At 40.4% G+C, this 24,351-nt stretch overlaps 1 protein-coding gene across 2 annotated transcripts; it reads left to right on the top strand.

Annotated features, from left to right (window-relative positions):
• Window positions 1-384: 384 nt before the first annotated feature.
• On the top strand, window positions 385-4,961 carry Chchd7 (coiled-coil-helix-coiled-coil-helix domain containing 7). 2 transcript variants are annotated; one of them, XM_028769762.1, is made up of 5 exons: window positions 385-492; window positions 893-1,042; window positions 2,696-2,761; window positions 4,163-4,261; window positions 4,824-4,961. In XM_028769762.1, exons 3-5 carry the CDS (start codon window positions 2,708-2,710, stop codon window positions 4,926-4,928), a joined length of 258 nt encoding a protein of 85 aa, XP_028625595.1. In that variant the 5' UTR covers window positions 385-492; window positions 893-1,042; window positions 2,696-2,707; the 3' UTR covers window positions 4,929-4,961. The 2 variants fall into 2 exon arrangements, with proteins under 2 accessions (XP_028625595.1, XP_028625600.1); XM_028769767.1 differs by having other exon boundaries at window positions 418-656.
• The last annotated feature ends 19,390 nt before the right edge of the window (window positions 4,962-24,351 follow it).

Raw genomic sequence — 24,351 nt, 5'->3', positions numbered from 1 at the left:
CCTCCCCCCGCCCGCTCGGCCGCCGCCCCCGCCCCGCGCCCGCCTGCCGGCCCGCCCTGGCCCCCGCCCGCTGAGGTGCCCGCCTTCCTCACGCTCCGCCCAGAGCCCGGCCACTCCATGCGGCCGCCGCTGGGTCCAGACGGGCTCATTGGTTGACAGGGCTGCCCGTCAGGCCAAAGTGTTAAGAGTGAGGCTGCAGGGTGGGGGGCGCGGTGGGGCGGGGAGTGGGCGGGGTCTCGCTCCGCCCCACCCACTCCTCTTGCCTGAGCCCTCCTCCCGCTGCCCCGGGGCGGAGCGAACTGAGCCCGCCCCAACCTCGCAGAGTTCCGCGCGCCTGTCAATCCGGCAGCGGCGCACGCGGATTGGACCGGCTGAAACGGGGGGAGCGGGGCCAGCACGTTGGGGTGCGCGCTACTTAAGGTCCTGCTGCGTGAGCCACTGACGTGTTTGGAACTACAGCCGGCTCGGGTGCTGGCCGTGTGGTGGCCTGTGGTGAGTGGTCTCCGGCCCCTCCCTCCCTGAACGGCAGGCCCGGGACAGCACTACACCGAGGGCAGACCTTAGTTCGTGGCGCCAAACCCTCCGCAGCATGCTTCTGCCGCTGCTCACGCCACGCGATTCATCCGGCTCGGGCAGCGGAAGGTGACCCCATGCAGGTCTGGGCACCTCGGATTGTGTCATTCCCCGCCCTGCCCTGCCCAGGTCCCCGGTCTACGCTGCCCCCTTCCTTCCCAGCCCCTTTGTCGTGTTTACCTGTGCCCGCTCTTCACCGTCCAGTACTGCGCAGCGGCTCGGAAGGCGGTCCCGGAGTCTCATCCTTGGGGATTCTTCCCCAACCTCTCATATCCCTGTGGTATGTTTTGACTTTTTGCCTCTGGTCCTCTGCACCCAGGTTTACGGCGTGGTGTATTTCTGTTTCCGGATTTAACACTCACAGATCAGACTCTAAGAAGCCTGGGGGGCCTGGACTTGTTCAATACCGTGCCCTTCCCCCACTACGGATCAAAGCTACGAGGAGAGTGGGAATCAGGAACTCCTTCTGGTAAGCAGTTTGCCCTTTAGAGTAGATTTTAGAAGTATTTCTCAGATGTGCTGTAGGTTTGCAGTCTTCCCTCAGACTGGTTTTCTTTCTGAATGTCATCTTGGAAGTAGTAGACCAGTAGGAGTTGTAACAGTTGTTCACTCCTGCACCTTCAAAAAGTAATCAGATAAGGCCTCTTTAGCAGGGCACTCCATCTTGCCCTTCAGCCGCACTCCTCCATGTAAATTGACATTTCCTCTTCCTGTACTGTTAACACAGGAATTCATATGAAGGAGGTGACATTCGGAAATCCATGTTTAGACTGACTTGTATTTAGGATCCAGAATAAAAAACAATGAAATGGGCATAGCCTGAAGCAGTATATTTGATGCCTGTGTTGTGTAGATATTTTTTAAAGAATTTCTGGCTGATGATAATGAAATAGAACAGACTTTCATGATCAGGACATAGCGTGAGTTCTGTTTGTATCAGATGGATGTTGAGATTATGACATGCATGGCATATGAACAATCAATCAGAGCTCTGTGGGGACATGACAGGAAAGAGAAGATTGTACATTTTCTTAGTTCTATTATTCTCTCAGGAAGAGGCAGTCTTGTAAACTGTCTTACGAAGAGGAAAGGCTTCTAGATATAGTTGGACCCTGTACTGAGTGTCCTTCCTGTCAAGATGCTTCTGCTGGCTGCATATTTTCAATAAAGTTAATGAAATAAATGATTATTTGGTGATTACTGAAAGTTAAAGGACTGCAGAATAATCAGATCCTTTCTATCCCATGGAAAAGTTGGGTTCATTTAACTTCGACATCCTGATCTTTATCAGAATAGAAGAAATTGGACCAGATGACCAATTGATTCAGAATACGTTCACTTATCAAGAGTTTATGGGCTTGAATTACTTTTCCTGAATATACATTATTTTGTTTAACATTTTTTCTGACATTTCATACAAAAATTTGGACTTCTCTGAAAAGGCCCATGCATGTTTGTTTTGTCCTGTTTTTGTTTTTTTAATTCAGTAGAGTTGTGTACTTCACATTGTCTTATTCCTCTGGAATCCACTTTGATTTTTTTTTGGAATTTTTCAAAGATGGCTCATCAATGCCATATTAATATATTGAGACAAATGAAGCCTGTTCTCAAATAATCGAGACTTGCTTTTTACCCCTTCCCCTGCATGAGGATTGTACAGTTTCACTTGAACTAGAGTTTGAAGAGCGGTTGTCCTTGACCATGACTGATTGGCTGACTTCGTGAAATGTATGACTTGACTTGGAATAGCTACCTGGCTCTTAGGATAATGCTATGTCTTTAATGGATAAAACCTTTGAAAAGCTGTGTTTTTAAGACTCAAATTGGAAAATTACTGAGCCACAGTAGCATTCCCTGATGTCCTTCAACCCATGGAAAGTATTAATTTAAATAGAAGGTAGTCCTGGAATTAAAAATTCATTCATTGTTTTTTAAACTATGACTTTTTAGAATGTTAAGCAGTAACTTTGCTTTTTGATATACCCATTGTGTTTCATTGTTTCCTACAGAGTACCTTCTACTTTGAGAATTAAATGTTGTGAGTAAATTAAAAGTACTTGTGGGGCTGATGACATTTTCTGGTCATTTCCTTCTGACCTGTTTTTTTCCTGCCTACCTTCAGTAAGAAGACAAGATGCCCATGGTCACACGGCGGTTGAGAGATCCTGACATAAATCCTTGCTTGTCGGTAGGGTGGTTTGCTTTTCATTGTTGTGAGTGTTAACTTGGGAAAACCAATCTTAATTGTGTGGGTATCTGTCTTATGCAGTTATTGAATAAAGTATTTTTCTGTGAAAAAGATATTCTGGCCAGTGTATTTTATTTTACTCTAACATTTAAAAATGACCAAAATGTGGCTAACAAAGACTCTTTTCTTTAGTTTTGTTTAATTGTGAAATGCACAGTGTTTGGTTGTCACTGGAAAACTTGACAAGCGTATGTAACACTAAGGAAAGTCTTTAGTCTAAACATGGGACAGTACAACAAATTTAAAACCAATGGTTTTAATCACAGCAATTATTTAATCTGCCTTTAAGGTACTCTGGCTTGAGTCATGGGTTCACAGTAGGATTAGCTTATTTTAAGCTTAATGGTTTTCACAAAGGTATCTTATAAACAGCATTGTGTTGCAAAAAGTTTTTATTGACATTAATTAGGTATAACTTGCAATGCTTTGTTGTGGCCTTGTCATTTCTGAGAAATACAATATAAATGTTGTATTGTTGCTATGAGGAGCACTAATTCACCATCCTTTATGGATTTTTCAAAAATACACATTACACAGGATACATCCATTGGTCTGTATAGTCTCTTTTCAACAGCATTAAGTATTGTTTAGACAAGGTATTTTTCTTAGATCTGTGAAGCAGATTCCCTGCCTACTTGAAACTTTATTTTAGATAACTTCTCCTAGTCCTGTCTTTCACTTTGAAGCTTGTTGTCCAATCTGCTTCTAGTTCAGACAGCTTAAGTTTAATTACCAGTGGTACCTACTTCATTTTAAACTCATGGCCCTGTGTTGCTTTCTTTTTGAAGTCACATTAATGATAACTATTAAAGCTGCCTGTGTAATAGTATGCTTGCATAACGGAGTGAATGATAGCCAAAAGTGCATCAAGATGGGTGCTGTTAATTTAGATTGCCTTGATGTAGATTGTTCTTGTGTAATTTACTTGGAATCTCAAACCAAGCCTTAAGATCAAAACATTAAGTCAAACTGAGACCCGGGGAAAGCCAGGAGAGCTGCACTGAGGTATGGGAGGCTGTTTACTGGTACTTGCTGTGTAGCAGTACCCAGAGCAACTTATACCTTACTTCAGCTCCTGGAACAAATGACCATGATCAGTGCTTTGACTCAAACTTATGTGATCAGATGCTTAGAAAACTGGTCCAGATGGGAAAAAAAAGATGTCTTTTCAAGTTGAGTGATTTCTGGAATAGTTGGCTATTTGGGTTTTACCCTCTACAACGAACAAAAATAAACTATTTGATAATCTCCTCAGGGGAAACAGCTTCAGAAGCCTTGGTGTTTGGGTCTTTCTTAGATCCTGTTCCACATTTTAAATGATGACTCTCTTACATATCTAAGGAATCTGATGCTTCTGCCAGATGTATGGATGAGAATAACTATGACAGGGAAAGGTGTTCCAGTTACTTCTTGAAGTACAAAAACTGCCGGCAATTCTGGGTAAGGCCAACTTCTCAAGCTTCTTGTAAAACTCTGTTCTTAGGCTTGTGCCCGTAGCTGATAATAATCAATAGTCTACAGTCTTCCCAGTGATGGTTGTAGGGACACTTAACTTGACCTTATCTTCTGAGCTTTATGGCATCCTTGAGAGCTTGTTTCATTCTATTAATATAAATAAGTCTTCCTAAGTAATTATCTTTAGTCATAAAATAGCCCTGAGTACTGGACCCAGGTTCTTCCTTTTCCTTTTCTGATAGACTTAGTTTCACTTAATAATCATGCATAGCTTTTGTAAATGGACTGTATATACTCTTGTATGTACTTGTATATACTTATGGCACATTCCTAACCCAACTCCTGCTAACAGTGCTTTCTGGGTGGATAATCACTTCAGTGTAAATGTTAATAGATTGAAACAGCTGGAGTTTCAGAAGTAGATTTTGGAGTTTTAAAACTTAGATTTTAGCATTTTCTTTTTGAAGAAGCAATTGAAAATTACTGTCAGATTATTGCCATTTAATATATGACTGATTTTGGTGTTTTCTTTTATGCCTATGTATAGAATTCTGTCATGATCCAAAGAAGACAAAATGGAGTTCAGCCATCTATGCCTACAGCAGCAGAAAGAGATGAAATTTTGGGAGCAATGCAAAAGATGCCCTACTGAGTATTTGCATTAAAATTGTTTCTATAACTTGAAGTAGATGTTTTTTTACTCAATGATTGCTGAAATCTTAAGACTTTACTGGTTTCATCCCAGGTAATTTTGAGTTGTACATGACGAGACAGAATTCAGTTAGCCTTAAGTATTTGCTGTTTGCTTTCAAGTGCTATGACAATAAGTTATTACCACACTGTCACTCATAGAAGGACAGCACTATTGTAGCTGTAGGACTTGGGCTGTCTTAGGCCTGGAAGGAGATTTAGCATGAGAACAGTCGGGTTCCTGGTGGTGGTCCTCAAAAAAGGAAATGATGCAAGCAACACAGTGACGAGAGGAAAGGATGCCCTGTGTTTAAAATGAGTGATGAGGTGGAGAGGTGATTGCCAGAGTTAGTTGTAGGTAGATGCACGGTGGGCCACAGACCTGGGGATCATCCTGGAAGTCCTTGGCCTGCTGCATCGACCATCTTTAAGGTTAGTACATCACTAGGAGGTAAATGGAGTACACAAGAGTGTTACTTCTTTAAGGAAAGGCTTGATTGATTCTAGGATTCTGGCTAAAAAATTCATGAATTTCTAGATCACCTAAGCAGAAGTTCTTGGACCATAATAATAGGCAAAAAAAAAAAAACAACGAAAGAAAGAAAAGAAAGAAAGAAAGGAAGGAAGGAAGGAAGGAAGAAAGAAAGAAAGAAAGAAAGAAAGAAAGAAAGAAAGAAAGAAAAAGAAAGGACTCCTAGAAGTAAGATTTCTAGTTTCAAAACGAGAGCACAGGAGACATGGAGTTTATCGGATGCATCGTATTAGAGTTTACTTCACTTAATGATAACAAACGAGTGTTCACTGGTGACTGGATGGCACAGGAGCTCTCCTTATTCCCACTGCTTTTTCATAGATTATTGTGTATTTAATAATAACATATTTTAGGAAGCCAGAGCAAATTATTGTCTCCCTTTCCATCACTGGAGCCAGAATCAGAACATCATTTTAATGGCTGTTGACAATTAACCGTCTAGTCTGAAAACTAGCTCAGAAGTTTTAAAATCAGATGATGTCTTTGTATTATTTTATTTTTGAGACAAAGCCTTGCTCAGTAGTCCAGTCTGGCCTGGAACTTAGTGGTCCCCATACCTCAGCCTCCTGAACACTGGGATAACTTGAGTCAACACATCTGGGTTGACCATTTTGATTGTTGGATGTAATTCTGAGTAAAAAATGGATTGAAAATATTTTTTGGTTCAGAACTTGTGGGAGTAGCCAAGTTTTGTTTAATTGAGGCCCACACCCAGAAAGAGAGCCCATACTATACATTGCCTGGATGGCCAAGAACCAGAGACTGGATAGCTCAGAGACCTAGAAGTGGTGCCTTGCCGGGTCTTTATCAGACAGAGATGAAACAACTGGGATGAAAGCAGATGGACCAGGTGCAGATACTCACAGCTAGACTTGTGGAGAGAGTCTAAATTGAAGTTCTTCATTGGGTCCCTTCCTCTGGAGATGGGGGATCTGGGAGCCTGGAGTTTATGTATATTTTAGATCTCAAAACAAGGACAAAGTAGGCCAAGGTGCCTACTTAACATATCAAAGCAGATCTGGCTGCCAGTTTCTCCCAGTATCCCCTCAGTCCCTACCCTGCCTACTACCTAAAAATTCTCCAGCCTTGGTACTGATCTGGTCTTTCCTCACCCCAGCTGCCCTTCCCTACATAATCCAACCATTTTGGTTACCTGGCCCATCTTACACCCCATCCCCTATCCCCTTGGTGTGGCTCCTCCCTCACCCCCACCTCTCCTCACATGGTCTGGCTCAGTCTAGTCATGTTCACTCTGTACTCTCCCTGATGTCTCTGCCTCAGGCTATGCTCTCCCTTTCATCTACAATAAACTTTCTTTTCCACCATACCTAGGAGTCCTCTTGTCTTTCCTTTTTCTTTTCCATTTAATTCCAGTATAATCATTCATTTTGTAGCTATTTGTCTTGATATAACCCTTTAAGGTTTTTCATTTATTTATGTTTTCAATTTCTGCTTTATAACTACCTTTGTTACCTCTTAACCACCAGTGCCCCCGTCTGAGTATTTCTCCCTGGTACCAAGCTGCATTATGCTGTGACTGTTAACTTTTAAAGTCTCTGATGGGCTTTTCAGTGTGAGTACCAGTTAGAATGTTAGTTTCCATATCTTCAACACCTTTGATCTTGATGGCAGCTATCCAAATGGTTGTGAGTGGTTTGTATTTCCCTGATGGTAAACATTTCTTACATGCCTTTTCATACAGAAACTGACTATACCCAAGTCTTTGGAGGAGCTCCAGTGTGACTACAAGACTGCCTGGTGTCTAATGCAAGTGTCTCAGTGGAGGGTCCTAATGCAGACAAGCTCCTAGGCTCTGGGGCCTCTAGTTATGCTTGAGGATGATGAGCTCTTGCTGGAAGAGATACGGGCACCATATAGCCTAGGAGTTCACTAGCCTGTGAGGTCAAGTGATGACACATCTTAATGAGCTTCACCTCATCTGGAAAGTAGTTCTTTAGGACTGCACAGAGATGGAAGGCTGTTCAAGCAGAACCTTAACAAAGATCAGGAAGGATCTGGTCCAGGTGTTCAGTTTTCTAGAGCCCCATAGTTCCTATGGCCTCTGGAGATTTAGCTCATTTATCTTGTCATGTTGAAAAGGCTTCTTGACTTGGGAGAGGGAGTGGCTCCTGCTCTATTCTCCTTCTGTCTCCCCTCCCTCACCCCCCCTCCTCTCATGCAGCTAGGTTGTCCTTGAACTGCCATAGCTGAGCATGATCTTGAGCTTCTGATTCTCTTGCCTCTACTTCCCAAATGGTATTACAGGCGTGAACCATGACCATGACAGCTACTGTTGCATCTTCCTGATCATGGCACTCTGGCACCACTCAGTCAACTCAAAGATGTTGTCCACACCTTAGAGCACCACATTGTCCAATCCTTCCTGGAATAGTCCAGGGAAAAGTGGTAAGAGGCTTTCAGGTAAAGTTAACCAGACAGCTCTACCTTGCTGAAATAATTTTCACAAATTATGGGCTGATTAGTAATATAGACCTAACTAAAACAAACCACAAGACGAACAAAACAAAACAAACAAAAACCAAAACACAACTCAACAACAAAACAGTATGTGCTAGTCCTGGAAACCAAAGCTACTGAGAAAAGGTCCCAGTGGTTACCACTGGACTGGAGATTAGAAGTCAGAATAAGGAGTCTTAATGTTTGTCTCAAAGAAATGTTATCAAGGCAAGATTGCAGTTGCATGAGACCACAGGACACTCTTGTCAAAGCTCTTTACATACATTAGATGTAAGAAACTAGATAAAAGGGTTTGAATTTTTCCCCATCTATGGATTGATTTCCACTTAAGGTATCTTTATGAATAATGCTTTTTCAGTTTTATTTTTGGTGAATGTAAGCTAAACAACATTAACTATGTTAGAATATTAACCTATGAAGTGCCTTACCCCCCTTTTTGGTACCTTATCCAAAAAGCTTTGCCTATTGTAAGCTCATGAAGAGTTACATGAAATATACACCTGTTTTCTTCTAAGAGGTCTATGGTCGTAACATTAAACCTTCATTCTGCTTTGAGTTACTTTTGATGCAAGGTCTTAGGTGAGTGTCTACTTTTATATTTTACCTGTGGCTATCTGGTTTTCTCAACACTTATCTATTGACTATTCTTTGTCCCACTGAATTAGCATCTTAGTTGCAAATCATTGATTTTACATGTGAGTAAGTGGTCATAGTGTACAATCTTTTCTGGGGAAGACATATATATCTATCCTTGGGCCAACACATTTATCTTGATTATTTTAGTTTTGTATCAGTGGCATTATTCTGTGATGACCTGTGTCTGTTAAGTTGATTTTCTATGCAGTGCTTTGATGACAAACGTACATGGGGGTTGTAAATGTATGTGTGCACTTGTGTGTGTATCTGGAGTTGTAAATGTATGTGTGCACTTGTGTGTGTATCTGGAGTTGTAAATGTATGTGTGCACTTGTGTGTGTATCTGGAGTTGTAAATGTATGTGTGCACTTGTGTGTGTATCTGGAGGCCAGAGGTCTGTGATGGTATCTTCTTCAGTTGCTCTCCACCTTATTGAAACAGGATATTTCACTGGGATCCAGGATTTCTCATTTAGGCTAAACTGGCTGCAGAGTGGGCTCCAGAGATCCCAGTTTCTGTCTCCCCAGTGCTGGGGTTACAAGTATGTGCCTCCCCAGCCTGCTGTGGTGGTTTGAGTGAGAAATGTGTCAAAAAAGGCTAATGTATATGAACACTTGGTCCCTGGTTGAGGCATTGTTTGGAAGGTTATGGAACCTTTAAATGGCAGACCATTGATGAGGAAGTGCATCATTGGGGAAGGGCTTTAAGAATGTATAGCTTCGCCCCACATCCAGTTTTCTCTTTGTTTCATTTTCAATATGTGACCTCTCAGTTTCATGTTCCAGCTGCCTGCAGCCATGTCTTCCCTTATCATTATGGACTCTCCTGGAACCATAAGCCCAAATCAACTTTTCCATAAGTCACTCAGTAACAGAAAAGCAACTGATACACCTGATTTTTAAAAACAGGGGTACTGGGGGTTGAACTTGCGTGACAAGCATTTTACCAATTCAAACATCTCCTTAGACCCCCTACTTGTGTGTTTGGAGCACTAAACCCTGAATATATATATTAGAACCCAGTGGTTACACTTGGGCAAAACTGTTCAATTCTACATTTGCCTTCAGTAATTCCCTACTTACTTCTTTGCTGTTTTATAAATAAACTGATAACTTTAGTATAGTTGTTCAAGTTCATACTGTACTGCTTATTTATTTATTTTACATTAAGAGAGGTTGTGGCAGCTCTGGCTGGCCTTGAACTAATTCTCCTACCTCAGCAGTTTGAGTGCTGGGCTTACAGACATGTACCACCATAATAGGCTTCCTAGAATCTACTTTGAGTATTGTAGACTTTCTAGAATATTTTGTCACCACTGCTTGTAATAGTTTTATTTTATCATAATGGAAATATTTTACATATTTATTTTATTATTGCCCCCTCCCACTCTTCCCCTCGTATTTGCCCTTTTGTTGGTAGCGTGTTAACTTTATGTTATTTTCTTTTAAATCTCGTATTTTCATTCTTAAAATACTTTTTCTTAAACCTTTGAGGATTTCATACTGTGTATTTGGAACACACTCACTTTGCCCTTAACTTCTCCTCTCACCGCCTTTCAGCCCTCCCATCTCTTTCTACCCAATTGAACTCTTCCCTCAATAGTCTAGTTTTTGTTGCACAGTCTTGGCCTGCTATGGTGGGTGATCAGTCCACTAGTAAGTAACGTCATTTCAAAGAAGTGACTTCCTGTTTTCCAGCAACAACCATTGCTAATATGCTTCTCAGCTAGTGATAGGATTACACACTCACCTTTCCCTTTCATACTGGGTCTTTATCTGGAAGAGCTTCTGCAGGCCTTGTGCATGTGATCCCAGTTGCTGTGAGTACATACATATGTCCACTATTTGTATCTGGAAAACATTGTTTCCTTGGCAGTGTCTACTACCTTTAGTTCTTACAGTCTTTCTGCCCTCTCTTCCAGTAAGATCCCTGAGTCTAGGGATGAGGTATGGATGTCTAATTTGGGGCTGAGCATCAACTATCATTGCCTAGGTCAGGGTTCTGTGTTAATTGACATCTACTGCAAAGGAAGCTGTTCTTGATAATGGTTAAGAGATAATCTGACCCATGAGGATAGCAATAATGAAAAATTAAAAGTCATTTGAATATGTCCATTTTATTCCTTTTTTATTTAACTATGATTTTTAAACTTTCTTATTACTAGAGATTTTTCATTGTTGCTTTTGTTTTCTAACTTCTTGATCTTTTCTGTTCTTCTATCCTTTTATTTTTCCTTTCTCTTAGCCTTGCTTCCTTTAATTTATTCTCTTTCTGTTATTCCTTCATTTTATTAATTTACTACTTCCACATTAATTCTATATAACTTTTAAATTTATCCTGTATTAGTTTTACCATTTCTAGTTTCATGGTCATTGCTTATATATTAGAGGGCTTTAATTGATTAAGTGTTTTTATATCTTGGAAAGTTTCATCTTGCAGCTAGTACAGTTTTTTTCTCCTCTGTAAGTGGGACTAGGGACTGACCTCTCAAGAGATTGACCTGCTCGATTAGAAGACACCCAAATAAAATTCAAAGAGAAATCAAAGCCAACAGACCAATGAGTCATTGAAAAAATCAGGAAGGAAAATTTAAAATTCCTAGACAAAATGATGATCAAAGCAAAATGTACCAAAGACTTTGTGCCACAGCTAAGTTAGGCACAAGAGGAAAGTTTACAACTCTGAGTGCTTACATTTTAAAAAAATAATGAAGTCATTTCATGAATAACCTGATGCCTCATCTCAAAGTCTTAGAAAAACAAGAATGATCAAAGTAGTTGACAGACAGAAACAATAAAGGTCAAGGTAGAGATTAATGACAGGCAGAAAGAACAATATATACACTCAAACAGTTGGTTCTTTGGAAAGACAAACAAGGCTGACAAACCTCTACTAGATTTAAGAGAAGACCTCAGTTAATAAAATGAGAGATGATGTGTCAGAGTCTGAGTAGTTCTGGAGAACTAGGAATCCTTTGACAATTTTTTTCCAAATAGCTGGAAAGTCTAGAAGAAATGAATATATTCCTAAACACATATGAACTATCAAACTTAGAAAGATATAAACAGTTTAAGTAGATCCATAGAAACCACAGAGAGTAAAGCAGCATTTTAAAAAGTTTCATCACAAAAAGTCCCACTACTGACAAGTACATCAAGCTGTCCCAAACTTCTCAGGAAGAGCTGATGCCAACACCCCTCATGCTGTCTCACAAACATGGGAAGGAGAGTCATCACCACTGTTGAACTTGCTACTATTACATTTCTCCAAAATCCTGCTTTGTGAGAAATGAGGCTGCTTAAGTTGATAATTTAAATGTGGCAGAATGTTAGTACTTCAGGAAATTTTTATATAAGTTATCAATTATCCAAAAGCAATATATATGTATATGTATGTGTGTAAGCATGTGTGTATGTATAATTTTATCACATTCCTGTTCATTTTCTATAGCAGAATGTAGGTTCTCAATGGGGTGGGAAGGATGATGGTTTGTGTGTATATTATGTAAGAAATCTTTTGAGAAACCACCATGTTTGCAAAATCCTGGAAGCCATAAATGTCTAATATTTTTTTAGTATATAATAAATGGCCAACAAATATTTGTGTTTGGGGTAGGTTATAGTTTTTAGAATTAAGAAATGTATATATTCAAGCAGTGTCAAAGGACTGACAACTCAATGCAATGGATCTTTCCAGAAGTAGTCAATGTCAAGAATTTTCAAGATTTCATATTCACATGCAAGCATTATCAGTATGTTTTCTTTGCACTAAAAGAACATCATAGTATATTTGCTCCATTGTAGTTTGCTTTTTTCTTTTAACAGGCATAGTTTGGAGTAATTTGAAACAAGGCGGTATCAGTCATTTTAGGGCTTAATATATTTTACTTGTAAGATAATTTTTAAGAGATGAATTTTTAGATTGAAGGTTTTTGTCTTCTAAATTTTGTAGATACTGATAATTCAATTACCTTCTGAAAAGAAATACAACAATTTATTTCTAAAAATAAAGACTGTGTCTTTCCCTAGCATCTTCAGCCCCAACTTTAAAACTCTTTCAGCTTTACCACTGGTGTGAGTAAAACCAGAACAAATAAATTAATTTTCTTTTGTCCCTTTCTTTTAAGATCCTAGCTGAAAATGAATTAGTAGTCTCTGGCTATCTTTAGGAAATTATCTCTTTGTCATAATTATTTTGTATATCTTTTTGCTTTTTGGATTTTAAATAATTTTCTGTGTAGTGTTTTGTGTTGCCATGTAATTAAATAGATCATTTTACTTGTGGTTTTTGAAGTTTGAAAATATTGCTGGGCAGTGGTGGTGCATGCTTCTAATCCCAGCACTCAGAAGACAGAGGCAGAGGTAGGGAGATATCTGTGAGTTCAATGCTAGCCTGGTCTACAGAACGAATTCCAGGACAGTCAAAGCTACACAGAGAAACCCTATCTCAGGGAGAAAAATGCTAAACAACAAGTACAAATACTGCTATCAATTCAGTTACCTCTACAACATCTGCCACGTGCTTACGATGTGCAGCATGCATACAGATGAACATGTTTCTCGAGGCACTCACTGTGTGGCTGGAGCACTGTACTAAAAATAGCACCGTGGTAGGAATAACAGAAAACCAAGAGGGAAACAGCCTGCAGAAGCACAGAAGGGCACACTCTATGCCATTTGGGAGAATTCCTTACTAATGGAAACCACAGCATATGAGGGGAATTATGAGAGCAAGAATGATAGAATGCATCCGGACTAACAAGAGCCTTGAGTACTGTGCTCTATAGATTGTTTTATATGTAAGAGAAAGCTAGATACTGTTTTGAGACAAAAATTCAAATGTAGTTGTGTGTAAAGCATAATTCTGGAGGCAGAGAGATTATTATAGTGACCCCAGATCCCCGCAATGGCTTTACCTGTTCTATACAACTGATCCTGTTGTTTTTGTTTTTGTTTTGTTTTACTCTCCCTCTCTCCACTGCAGCAGGTGAATCTTTCTAAAATGCAGAAATTGTTTCACTTAAAATCCCTCAGACCTACATACCTCTCAGGCTGATGCCCTTCCCATGGTTTACAACACTCTTGTGATCTGAAACAAGAAGAGAGAGAGAGAGGATTGGAGGAAGTTACTCAGAGCTTGTCCCCAGTGACCTTAGATTTTAGGCTTGAGGCATGGAATTATTGAAATCCCTTCCATACAGCGACATCGTGCTGTTTTCATTCACTAGTGCCAAGCGCACCCTGTGTTGTGGTCTTGAATGTCTGTACTCTGCTGCTCTCATCTCTGCTAGCTTCTCAGGCTCAGCTCTCAGGTATGTTCTGAGCCTTTATGACACCTCCAGTCAGACTCATTGTGCTTCCCCATCATTTGTATCCCAGTACTGGCATTTCCACTCTACTTTGCATAGCTGGGGGACAACTATTTTCTAAAATCAGGCAGCGGAGGACCTCTAAATGTGTGGTCTTTCACATTCTGCCTTCTGTTTTTCAGAGGAAGGACAAGGAATGGCATGCCTTACGTCAAACAGGAGAGGGGTATGGTGCTTTGGTTTTTGGTTCTAAAGGCAACAGTTGTGTGATAATGTTCAGTTTCAGGAGCTGTTTCTGCTGTTGTCAGTGTGTCAGATAGCAGCTGAGCATCTTGCAACTCCATAGAGTTTGTGAGGTCATCTCTGGGCTGTGGACTGTGCTCAGCCTGAGAAATCTGTAGTAGTTCTCAACAAATGGCTGGTTTTCCTTGTAAGTACTGGATGGTGCTATCACACAGTGAGATGCCAGGAATGCACTGGTGGGAGGGTGGCTTCAGTGGTGGAGTGCTTGTTTAGCACACGCCAGACTCCAAAATGATCAACTAGTCTACAAAGATCGCCTGAGTCTACCCACTCAGCATCTGAGACCACTTGAATTTCTCTTTCAAGTCCTGGGATTCTCCTTAAAGAAATGAAAATAAAGTAAGGGCCATTTCAAAGCACACACCTGAGTATTGGTAAGAAAAGGGGCAAGCTACAAGCAAAATTAAACAAAGGGAAGAACAGAAAATGACAGAGGCATATGTAGCCTTGAAGGGAGAGGGTAATTCAACCAAGTGCAGGGTACTCAGCAAAGTTATTCTGGCTGCTGAAACAGTCATAATGAGAGTAAAAAGCCAGGTGTCAGTATCTGAATTAAATGCCCTGATTTATAACATAAAGTATTGCATGGCAAAGCGTGGAAAGAGCATTGTATTTATGTGAGTTTTGACTCTACTTCCTATTATCCAGATCATCTGAAGTAACTGCTTCATCCTTAAGCATTTTCTGTGTTTTGAAATGTATAATTTAAAAAACTGGTTATAGTGAACCCAAAGAAACCCATGTGCTGGGTGGGTAGATGCTGGTATTTGAGAGGTGTGTATAGAGACTGGCTTATTCATCTGTAAAAGCGACAGTGAACTCTAAGGTGAGGCTGGTAAAGTTTTGATGCCAGTCACCTAGACCTTTCAAAAACCCCAACTATAAAAGACACAACTCTACATCTTCAAGAAAAGACTTTCCGAAACCAAACAAAGTGTTCTCTTCCTCCCCTTTTCTCTTATTGTTCTACCATTTGGTCCAGATTGCTGTCTCCTGAGAATTTTTACTCCTAGACTGCCATTGTCCTAGTTCCTACATTCCCATCTGAAACAATCAGTAAGCAAGAGAAGTATAAAAAAGTTCACTGGAAGCAACTAGAAGATTTCAAAAGGAGCTAGATATATTTTCCATGGAACTGAGAATAAGCAGTACCCCTCCTCCAACACTTGGAGCACAATTTACATAATGCAGCTGACTGTTGCTTAGGCTGTTCTACCACCAACTAGAATTCTCCCTACTCTCTCCTCCCCCCTCCACTCCACTTTTCAATCAGTCTTTCATTCCCTTCAGAGAACCTCTTCACACTTCTTCTGACTCTGCCTAGTCTAGCCTCATCTACTCTTCCTGAAATGATTGTTTTTGTTTGTTTGTTTTTTGTTTGTTTTTTGAGACAGGGTTTCTCTGTATAGCCCTGGCTGTCCTGGAACTCATCCTGTAGACCAGGCTGGCCTTGAACTCAGAAATCCGCCTGTCTCTGCCTTCCAAGTGCTGGGATTAAAGGCCTGTGCCACCACTGCTCGGCCTCTGAAATGACTCTTGAACTTCACACGCAAAGATCACACTCCCATGATGTAGCATGGAGTATAGGTCTCCTTGACTTTGGGATTATGTGATGGTACAGCTCATTTTATGCTTGCTCTGCATCTGGGAGCTCTGTACATCTGGAAAGTGCAAAGGCAGAGACCATTGTGGTACTTCATACTTTCATTTTCACTTCATAAAACCTTCTCAGAAACATAATTATACTGAAAATTACATGCAGCTCTAAAAAGTCAGCCTTCCTGGTTTGCAGATGCAAGACTGAGCCTCAGTGCATTCAAGTGACCTGCTCAGTGGACAAAGTTGCCAGTGTTCTTCCTCTGTGTTCCAGGTTGACTGTTTCTTAGTGTCTATCCTGTTTTCCATACTGCCTGATTGCAGCTATTATCCAAATTCTCATTTATTTCACCCATTAGTATTTACCAAGTTTGTAAACTAGAGATTGTTAAAGTGAATGAGAGAAAGTTACACACTAAGAATATTCTAAGTACCATAGGTGATTCTGTACCAAGCTTTTTCATCCACTCTAGAAAATCTTTCAAAAATGTTGACTGCTCTGTACATATCATCCTTGCCTCACCCTCTGCTACTGAAGAAGTTATGAGAGGTGATGTTAATGAGAGATGACAAAATACTCTATCCCACAAAATAGCAAGAAAGGATAAGGCAAGAAGCCTGGATCACAGCCAAGTAGAATGAATATATATATATATATATATATATATATATATATATATGTACATATATATATATGTATGTATATATATATATTTTTTTCTGAATAAATGTGTTGGTTTGTCATTTTCTTGTAGTAACAGCTTCTGAAGAAGAACTTCCTTGGGAAGCTGCAAATCCTGGAGGGGTGTTTTCAGTTTATGGGCTACACTTGGCAACCGGTGTCATCTCTGTCTGCTTCATTCACTTAAATATACATGTCCTTGTGGAACAGCATTCCAATCCCATGATGACTCCCGCAGAGCATTCTCACTTTGAAGAGTGTCTTTCACAACCCAAATAGACCACATTTCTCTACCTCTTGGGAAAAACAAACTATATTATTATCAGCACCACCAAAAACTCACACTAGCTTTTTTCTACCACAGTGCAACCATGGTCTGTTCATCTCCAGTCTTGTGTAGCCTCGTGGCATTCCCTAAGATGAGTGTGTGGGTGACTGCCTCATTCAGTTACCTCTTACGTCTTCAATTTTATTTCTTGCTCATTTCAATTTTTGCACTGGGGGATGAAAGAGAAGGTGTGGAAAGCCGAGGAGGAAAGGAATGTTCTTGAGGGAATTATACCTTCAGTGGTTGCAGGTGTGGCTAAGTTTATAATCCTGTTTTACTTCTAGCTTTGACTGTGTGTGTGTGTGTGTGTGTGTGTGTGTGTAGGCTAGGTTAGCCTCAGGAGCACTACTTTCTGTTAGACAGGATCTCTCATAGTCCTGAAGTTCACCAATTAGCTAAATTGGCTGGCTTAGTGACCCTCAGAAATTTTCTTATTTCTGTCTTTTTAGTGTGTCATCTTATTTGATTTCTTGGGATCAAATTCAAGTTCTCATGCTTCTGAGGCAAGATCTAGTTTAACTGGGCTATCTCCCCTGCCTTGGATAATTTTCTGAAGCTTGGAAGTTTTGTGTGTTCTGCATCTATACAGTACCAGTGTTAGAGAATGCACTTTTATATGGAGTAAGATAAGGTGTATGAAAAGCTTAGCATGATGATTGGGCTGTAGAAGGCACCAATAACAATTTACTATTGTTCTCTATTCCTCTCTTTTGAATAGAGGTAGAGTGAAGAAAGGCGCTTGGAATCCCCTTTAAGTAATGTGGTTTAAACCTGGAAAATAGGAGGCTTATATTTGGATTTTAGTTACTGGAATAATAGGTCAATTATAACTCATCCGTGTTGTTGACCTTCAAGCAATCATCCTACTCTGAAGAATTCTGAAGAATTCTTTGGTGCTAAGTGATTAAATGCCTATTATGCTTACTGTAGTGTCTGGCTCTGTCAAAAGGACAAAGCTAGCTGAGTGTGTATGGCTTAGCAACTCAGCAGTCTTCAAGAGGGCATAGAAGCTTATTTTTAAAGATAATCAGAACATTATGGCAGTAAGTTTGAATATCAACTTTCCCCTAGAAACATATACAGCATTGAGATTCTTAGCACATCTCTACCGACTAAAATTATGAACGGAATGGGTTTGCTTAGAAGAAGTGGGTAGCGAGACTTGGGATATATGAAGCACCTGGAAGAACGTGACTACAATGGGCCAAGGAAATAAGCTTGTTTAAATGAAAAGGCCCAAATAATGGGGAAAGTGACATGGAAATCAGGAGGCAAAGAAAAAGAGAAGAGAGGACAATGTTTAACTTAAAAACCTAGCAATGGTTTGACCTTAGAGATAGAGGAAACATCAAGAAAAAGCATTCAAGATGTGTCTCATGTGAATACTACAACATCCATTTATGTATGGAATCAATCTTTATTGCATATCTGCTATATGGTCTGTTGTAATTTAGATTTATTTCTAAACAAAACAAACAAAAAAGTCTCTCCCCACATAACCTTATATGATGGTGGAGAGAGACACAATTCGCAACCAATACAAGAAATGAGCTAGGCATCATAGTAGAAATTTATAAGTTTTATGAATAAAAGGATCCACAAAGTATGGTAAGAGGGGTGGCTGTGGTGCATGGAGGGTGAGAAGCAAGTGGTAAAGAGATATTGGGAATGGGATAAGGAGGTATTGAATACGGTAAGGGTTGGGGAAGCAGAACTCATTCTTCCTTGATTGTATTACTTGGGGCTACATCCCAATGGGGGAAAATTTGCTTCTAGATAACTATCTGACTTTGCTTTTCTAATGAGGGTGTGCTGGGTTTCAGAATGTAGAAGTAAAAGATGCGATGTGTATGTTCCTGTGAGACCGGAAAGTAGGTCCTCATTGAACATAGAGATTATGTTTACTGAAGTAATGAAAATGCACCAGTGACCAGTAATAGCAAATCTTCCCCTGGTCCAGTCAGCAAAGAACATCAGAGATGTGGGGCAGTGAGTAAGTGCAATCATTTTGAATTCATGCAGTAAAGGTATATTGCCATGTATAGATAAACCATGCATGGAGATATTTCCATGTATGGACAAACCATACATAAAGTCTGAAAACATTTTCATATTTGAATCTGTAGATCTAAACATCTTTGAAGTAAAGTCCCTACAGAGGGGTCTGATATCTCAGCTGATCTGCTGATATGATACTGTTTCTTCCATGATTGCTTCAGGTTGGCTCTCTGTCTTCAGGTTGACTGCTCGTGCTCCAGTTCAGAACTGGAATCATGTATACAATATCTAGATGCTATTTGAGTTTGAAGTAATACAATTTCATGTAGAAAAGAGGAACGCTCCTCCCATCTTAGGTAACAACTATACGTTGTTCTACCTGCTGGAGGCTGTGCTGTTGTAGCCAAATTGATCAAGGATATTTATTGGTGACAGAGGCAGCCACACCAAATAAGTCTCTGTCTCAAGATGTGGAGGGCTTATCTAAACCACAGGTAGAAGAATTTGCCCACCTCTGGTCTTCTATAGGTTTAACACATGGAAAGGTACTCTTTATATCTAACCTATGGTCTTGAGGACCAATCCAGGGGAAGGGGAGGAGTCCTTGTGCCAAATTTAGGAACTATCCCCAGAATCACCTGAGTTTCACTAACTGTGCATGTTGGAAGCCATGAGGTGGAAAAATAGATCTAGTTAATCAGTTTTTTTAAATGCTCCAAGATAGGGATTGAAAGCATAAAACATATCTGCATAAAGGTATTCATTGCAGAAACCTTTGCAAGTGATAACCCCATAGGTGAGTAAGTCCCATATCTGTATGTTATGTGCTTAGGTCCTCTCATCTACTTTGAACCATCTTTACAGAAATGAATATCACGTAATGCATTATAAACCACTTTTAGATTGTTGGTTATGGAATTGTGTATTACTTCTCAGGACATATTGGAGGCAGTAATGTTCAAATGAATGGAGTGAATGATCACATCCTCTTTCAGGACAGCAGGGTTCACCTAAATAGTTCACACATACAAGATTCTTGTATCACAATATGCTACACAAATTCAAATGGTTCTGACAACTGGAGGGCATAATCAGAACTATGTATAACTAAAGAGAGGGAACATCTGTATCTAAATACAAACAGGCAAATACAGAAGAAGTCAATGGCAAACAGATAGTCTGGTGCTGGGAACTGGACCACACTAGGCATGTGCTCCATCACAGGGTCACATTCCCAACCCTTGACATCTTGCTACAGCTCACCGTGGCCTGGAACCCAGGATCATTCTGCTTCTATTCTCTGAGTGCTGGGACTAAATGTAGTGCCACTGTATCCAATATGCAGGTGACTTTTCTTTTGCCATTTGTTTTGAGTTTGGTGAATTCTTTTGCAGCAGCAGATTCTCTGGACACTAGACATGGTATTGCAGGATTCCACTGTAAAACAAAACAACACAAACACAAATGTAAACAGATAAAGTGGGACAAGGCCAGGGACATATGAAGCCACACTTACCTTTAATTTGAGTCTAAACATTTTTATAGACTCTGTCAGAGTTTGTTGGCTTGGCTCTATGACTCTGTTACTGACAGCAATTGTTCCATAGGGCAGAAATAAGGAAATGTCTCACAGAATTGTGTTTCCTTCTTTGGCTTTCCTTGCATCCATGCTAAATGTTGAAATGAAAAGTTTTGCTCTGTGGGTCAGGCTGAATAAGCTCAAGTCAGCATCCAGGTAGGATTGCCGTCAGCCAATGTAAGTACTTATTTTTGAAAGTGTATTTTTGACTTTAAACACTTAAATCCATTGTGGTTTATCATGTCAATATGTGTTTTGGAGGCTGTACAGCTCTAAGAAGGCTTGTTAAATTTCCTTTGGGTGGTCTGTGGAAGGTCCTAGCTTACGTAGCCCAGGCCCCCTGTGCACACAGGACTCTGAAGTACATCTTGACTATGTACTGGCCCTCCTATGGAGGAGTTAATGTCAAGCCTAACAGGCAATGGACCCCCAGACAAATCAGTTGTGTTTCACTGAGTATAAACATAGTTCAAGAGCTGGAGTTTGTGTAGGTGACTCATATTGTGAAATAAGAATAAATTAAATTCCTACAACTTCAATTAAATGTCAACCAAGGATCTTTTCATCTAAACTTCAACAACAACTTTGGCTTATATCCTTACTGAGATGGGGGTAATGTCCATACTTTCTTAGAGGAGGGAAACAGAACCTAAAGTGTACATAGTGATGGTCAGGACCCAAAATGGTAGATGAAGAAGTGTGTAACATAAAATTTGTTTTAATTTTCAGTCCTGTGCACATCTGTTACATCATAATGCTTCTTGAGAATAAATCAGCTTTACATAATAGACTTTAAAGTCTATATTTCCTAATGAAAATTCTTATATTAGAAACATAGAAAGGAATCGTTGCTTTTATTATCCCAATTATTAAAGTAGCACCAGAAAGTCTTTTGAAAATTGACTGGAACAGCTTCTTAAGGGAAAACATTGCACCATCCCTGTTTACCCAGTACTTTCTTTCAAAGTTTCCTGTACTGTTCAGAAAAGATGCATATTTGTGATGTGCTCCAGTCAGGAATGGGAACATTATTTCTGCCAAAAACATTTTTCGGAAGTAGTCTACAAATGCTAATTACAAGTTGTCTCCCAAATAGGGCAATATTATAACCACTGCTGCCACTGCAAATATGACATGACTGTTAAAAACAATAACTACTGTTTTTAAAAGCTTACTATGCATCATGCACAGGGCCATGTATTTGATGAATGTTCTGTTTGACAGTTCTCACCCTTAAAGCACCAAAGAAAACAATTGGATCTTAGATAATCATGCAATTTATTTAAGTTTTACATATTTATTTTGTGTGTGGTGTATACATATACATGTGCGTGTGCGTGTGTGTGTGTGTGTGTATGTGTGTGCCTATGTGTGCACATGGAGGCCAGAAGCAGATGTCTTCTTTAATGACCGTCCGTATTTTGAAACAGGGTCTCATTGTGACAGGTCTCACGTGTCAGTGTGGAGCTCACTGTGTTGACTATACTGTCTGGCTATCAATATTTGGAGATCCTCTTGTCTCTTCCTGATCCCCGTGCTAGGGTTAAAAGCACATGACACCATGCCTAGCTTTTCCCATGTGTGCTAGGGATTTGAACTCAGGCTCTGAGGCTTGCACAGTAAGCACCTTGTCCACTGAGCCACACTAACAGTTGTAATCGTGTAATGTGTATGGAATGAAGTCAAGATTTTAACCCAGAAACAAAATTCTACAGCTCACAAACCTGAATGTCAAGTAATCCTGCTGAGCATCATAGTTTTGCTGCTGCTGCCACTGCTACAGACTGGGTCATATAGGTGTAGCTTAAAGTTCTAAAGTCTGAGACATCTGGTACTGAGGAGATCCATCTGCTGCTTATCATCTTGTGGTAGAAGTCATCACATGGTCAAAGAGAAGTGAGGAAGAAAGGGAGATGGACAGATAAACCCATTTATCAGACCCCTACTAGCTAATCCATTCTTTTGGTAAGTCTATTCATCACACCCATTCATAAGAACAGAGTTATTAGGATCTCATCATTTCTAAATTCCCCTGCTTCTTAATATTGTTACACTAGGGATTATGATTCAAACTCACCACCTGCAGCAACACAGACACTGAGAAAGGTGATCCAGAGCTGCCATTTTGTATGACTTACTTCTTTGAACTCACTGAGTTCAAAAGGCAATCACTTCTGCATTTATCTAAGAAAACAATGTTTCATCACTTTTTTCTAGGTTTAACACAGACATTAAGGAACAGAGGCATGGAGGGAAAAAAGGAGGAGGGGAGGGAAAGGGAAATGGGGAGGGGAGTGGCTTGTAAGAGGTTCTTGAGAGATTTGGATAGGGAATTTAGAAGACAGGTTTGTTTTCTTCAGACCTCCAAGGAGAAGTCCAGTGATGACTCCGATCTCTTGCCAGGACATCAGAGGCTTATAACCATGAGCAAACAATGCAACCACAATTTTCAAGTAAAATCATTGGCTTGCTTAGGGAACTCTCTGCAGCTCTATAGCTTCCCTTTCTAGTCAGCAAAGATTCTCCAAGAACATGAGTGACAAAGCTGTAGGACTCAACTTCCTGTGGATGGGAAAATGGAGCTGATAGAATCTTGGATTATTATACTCTCCGGAGAAATTTCTGGGAAGCCCCAGACACCACTACCCAAAGTGTAGCAGATATGGAGTGAGATGGTATAGATAGAGCTACTGACAGCGTCCTTTTGTTTTATGAACTCAGAAAAAGGATTTTGTATATCAAGGCCTGGCCACAATATAGAAGTTTACTTGAATTTCTTGAGAAACATTGGCAGGATTCTTAAACTACGCCTGTTGCAAAGAACCGTGTCCTATCACATTTCATAGAAATGGAATTAGAGTCTTGCTTATAGAGACGTCAACTGGCATGATTTTGCTTGTTCTGAGAGCTCACAGCCATTTGGCTTTGCTTTCCAGGGTTCAGATGCCCACACTCTTTTCTCAGCAATGCATTTGGTATTTGTGATTGATGTTTGCAAAGGAAAGGGTGGGGACAGGTTGAACTCATTCCCAGTGGCCTAAATATGCCTGTCACTCCTCCAGAAAATATACGGATATGTGAGCGAACACAGGAAGCACCAAGTGCTGGCGGTCTCAGAGCGTCAGAACAGCCATTATTTGAGATGGAGAAAGCTCTGCTAGATGTGCTTTTACAAAACCAAAACAAACAAAAACATCCCTCCCCCAAACCCTCAAAAACTTCATTAGAGAATTCAGTAGATCTTAGGCTTTGGGAACAGGGCTGCGGTGAAGTCAACATGAAAATCCTGGTAAGTTCCATCTCTTCCAGTGGTGTCAGGAGAAAATGCAGAGAGGATTCTGCAGTTCAAGTATAGGATCTGCTCAGTACTGGAGAAGAGGAGGTATAACTAATTTTTTCAACACCTATTTTTAATGATGGTTCTTAAACACTGTAACTTCCCTTCTACTTTATCACCCACCAGAGGTAGTAGAAAAGAAAGGATATGGGGGAAGTGGACCTGTTTAGAAATGATACTTTGGAGCAGATCCCATCTGTTTTGTTAGGAATTCAGCATTTCAGTTCACAGGTTAGCAGCGGCAGCTCAATCCTCTTGTAAACACTTCACAGATATACCAGCAGTTCTCTTCAGTACTGTTGGGATGACAAACACGTATCAGCAGCAGTGGCACTACTTAGCAGAGACAGCCAGGCCTCAGCCAAAATTGACACAGATCAGCAGGAAGGACCAGGAGGGACCAGGAAAAGTTCTCAGCTGGGCCTCTCTCAGTGAAGTGAAGGTCAGGGAGACCACAAGTATTGTGCAGCTAGCTCTATAAGCAGGCCAAGCACAGCCTCTTTCACTGTTCATCGAGTCCTATTTATACCCTCCAAATATCACGTGTCCTCCACAGGTCTTGCCTCAGCATGTGTCTTGCCTCAGCATGTGTCTTGCCTCAGCATGTG

This window comes from Grammomys surdaster, unplaced genomic scaffold (genome assembly GCF_004785775.1).
Source record: "Grammomys surdaster isolate TR1022 unplaced genomic scaffold, NIH_TR_1.0 64, whole genome shotgun sequence".
NCBI lineage: Eukaryota > Metazoa > Chordata > Mammalia > Rodentia > Muridae > Grammomys > Grammomys surdaster.
Note: the sequence above shows the minus strand (reverse complement) of the source record. Positions and strands in the feature narration are given on the sequence as shown.

What these genes read in the sequence shown, in the direction of transcription:
- Chchd7 (XM_028769762.1), top strand. Translation starts at nt 2,708, where the DNA reads ATGCCCATGGTCACACGGCGGTTGAGAGATCCTGACATAAATCCTTGC. An exon ending in ACATAAATCCTTGCTTGTCG is followed by an intron (nt 2,762 to 4,162) that starts GTAGGGTGGTTT and finishes TACATATCTAAG; the next exon opens with GAATCTGATGCTTCTGCCAG. An exon ending in AAAACTGCCGGCAATTCTGG is followed by an intron (nt 4,262 to 4,823) that starts GTAAGGCCAACT and finishes GCCTATGTATAG; the next exon opens with AATTCTGTCATGATCCAAAG.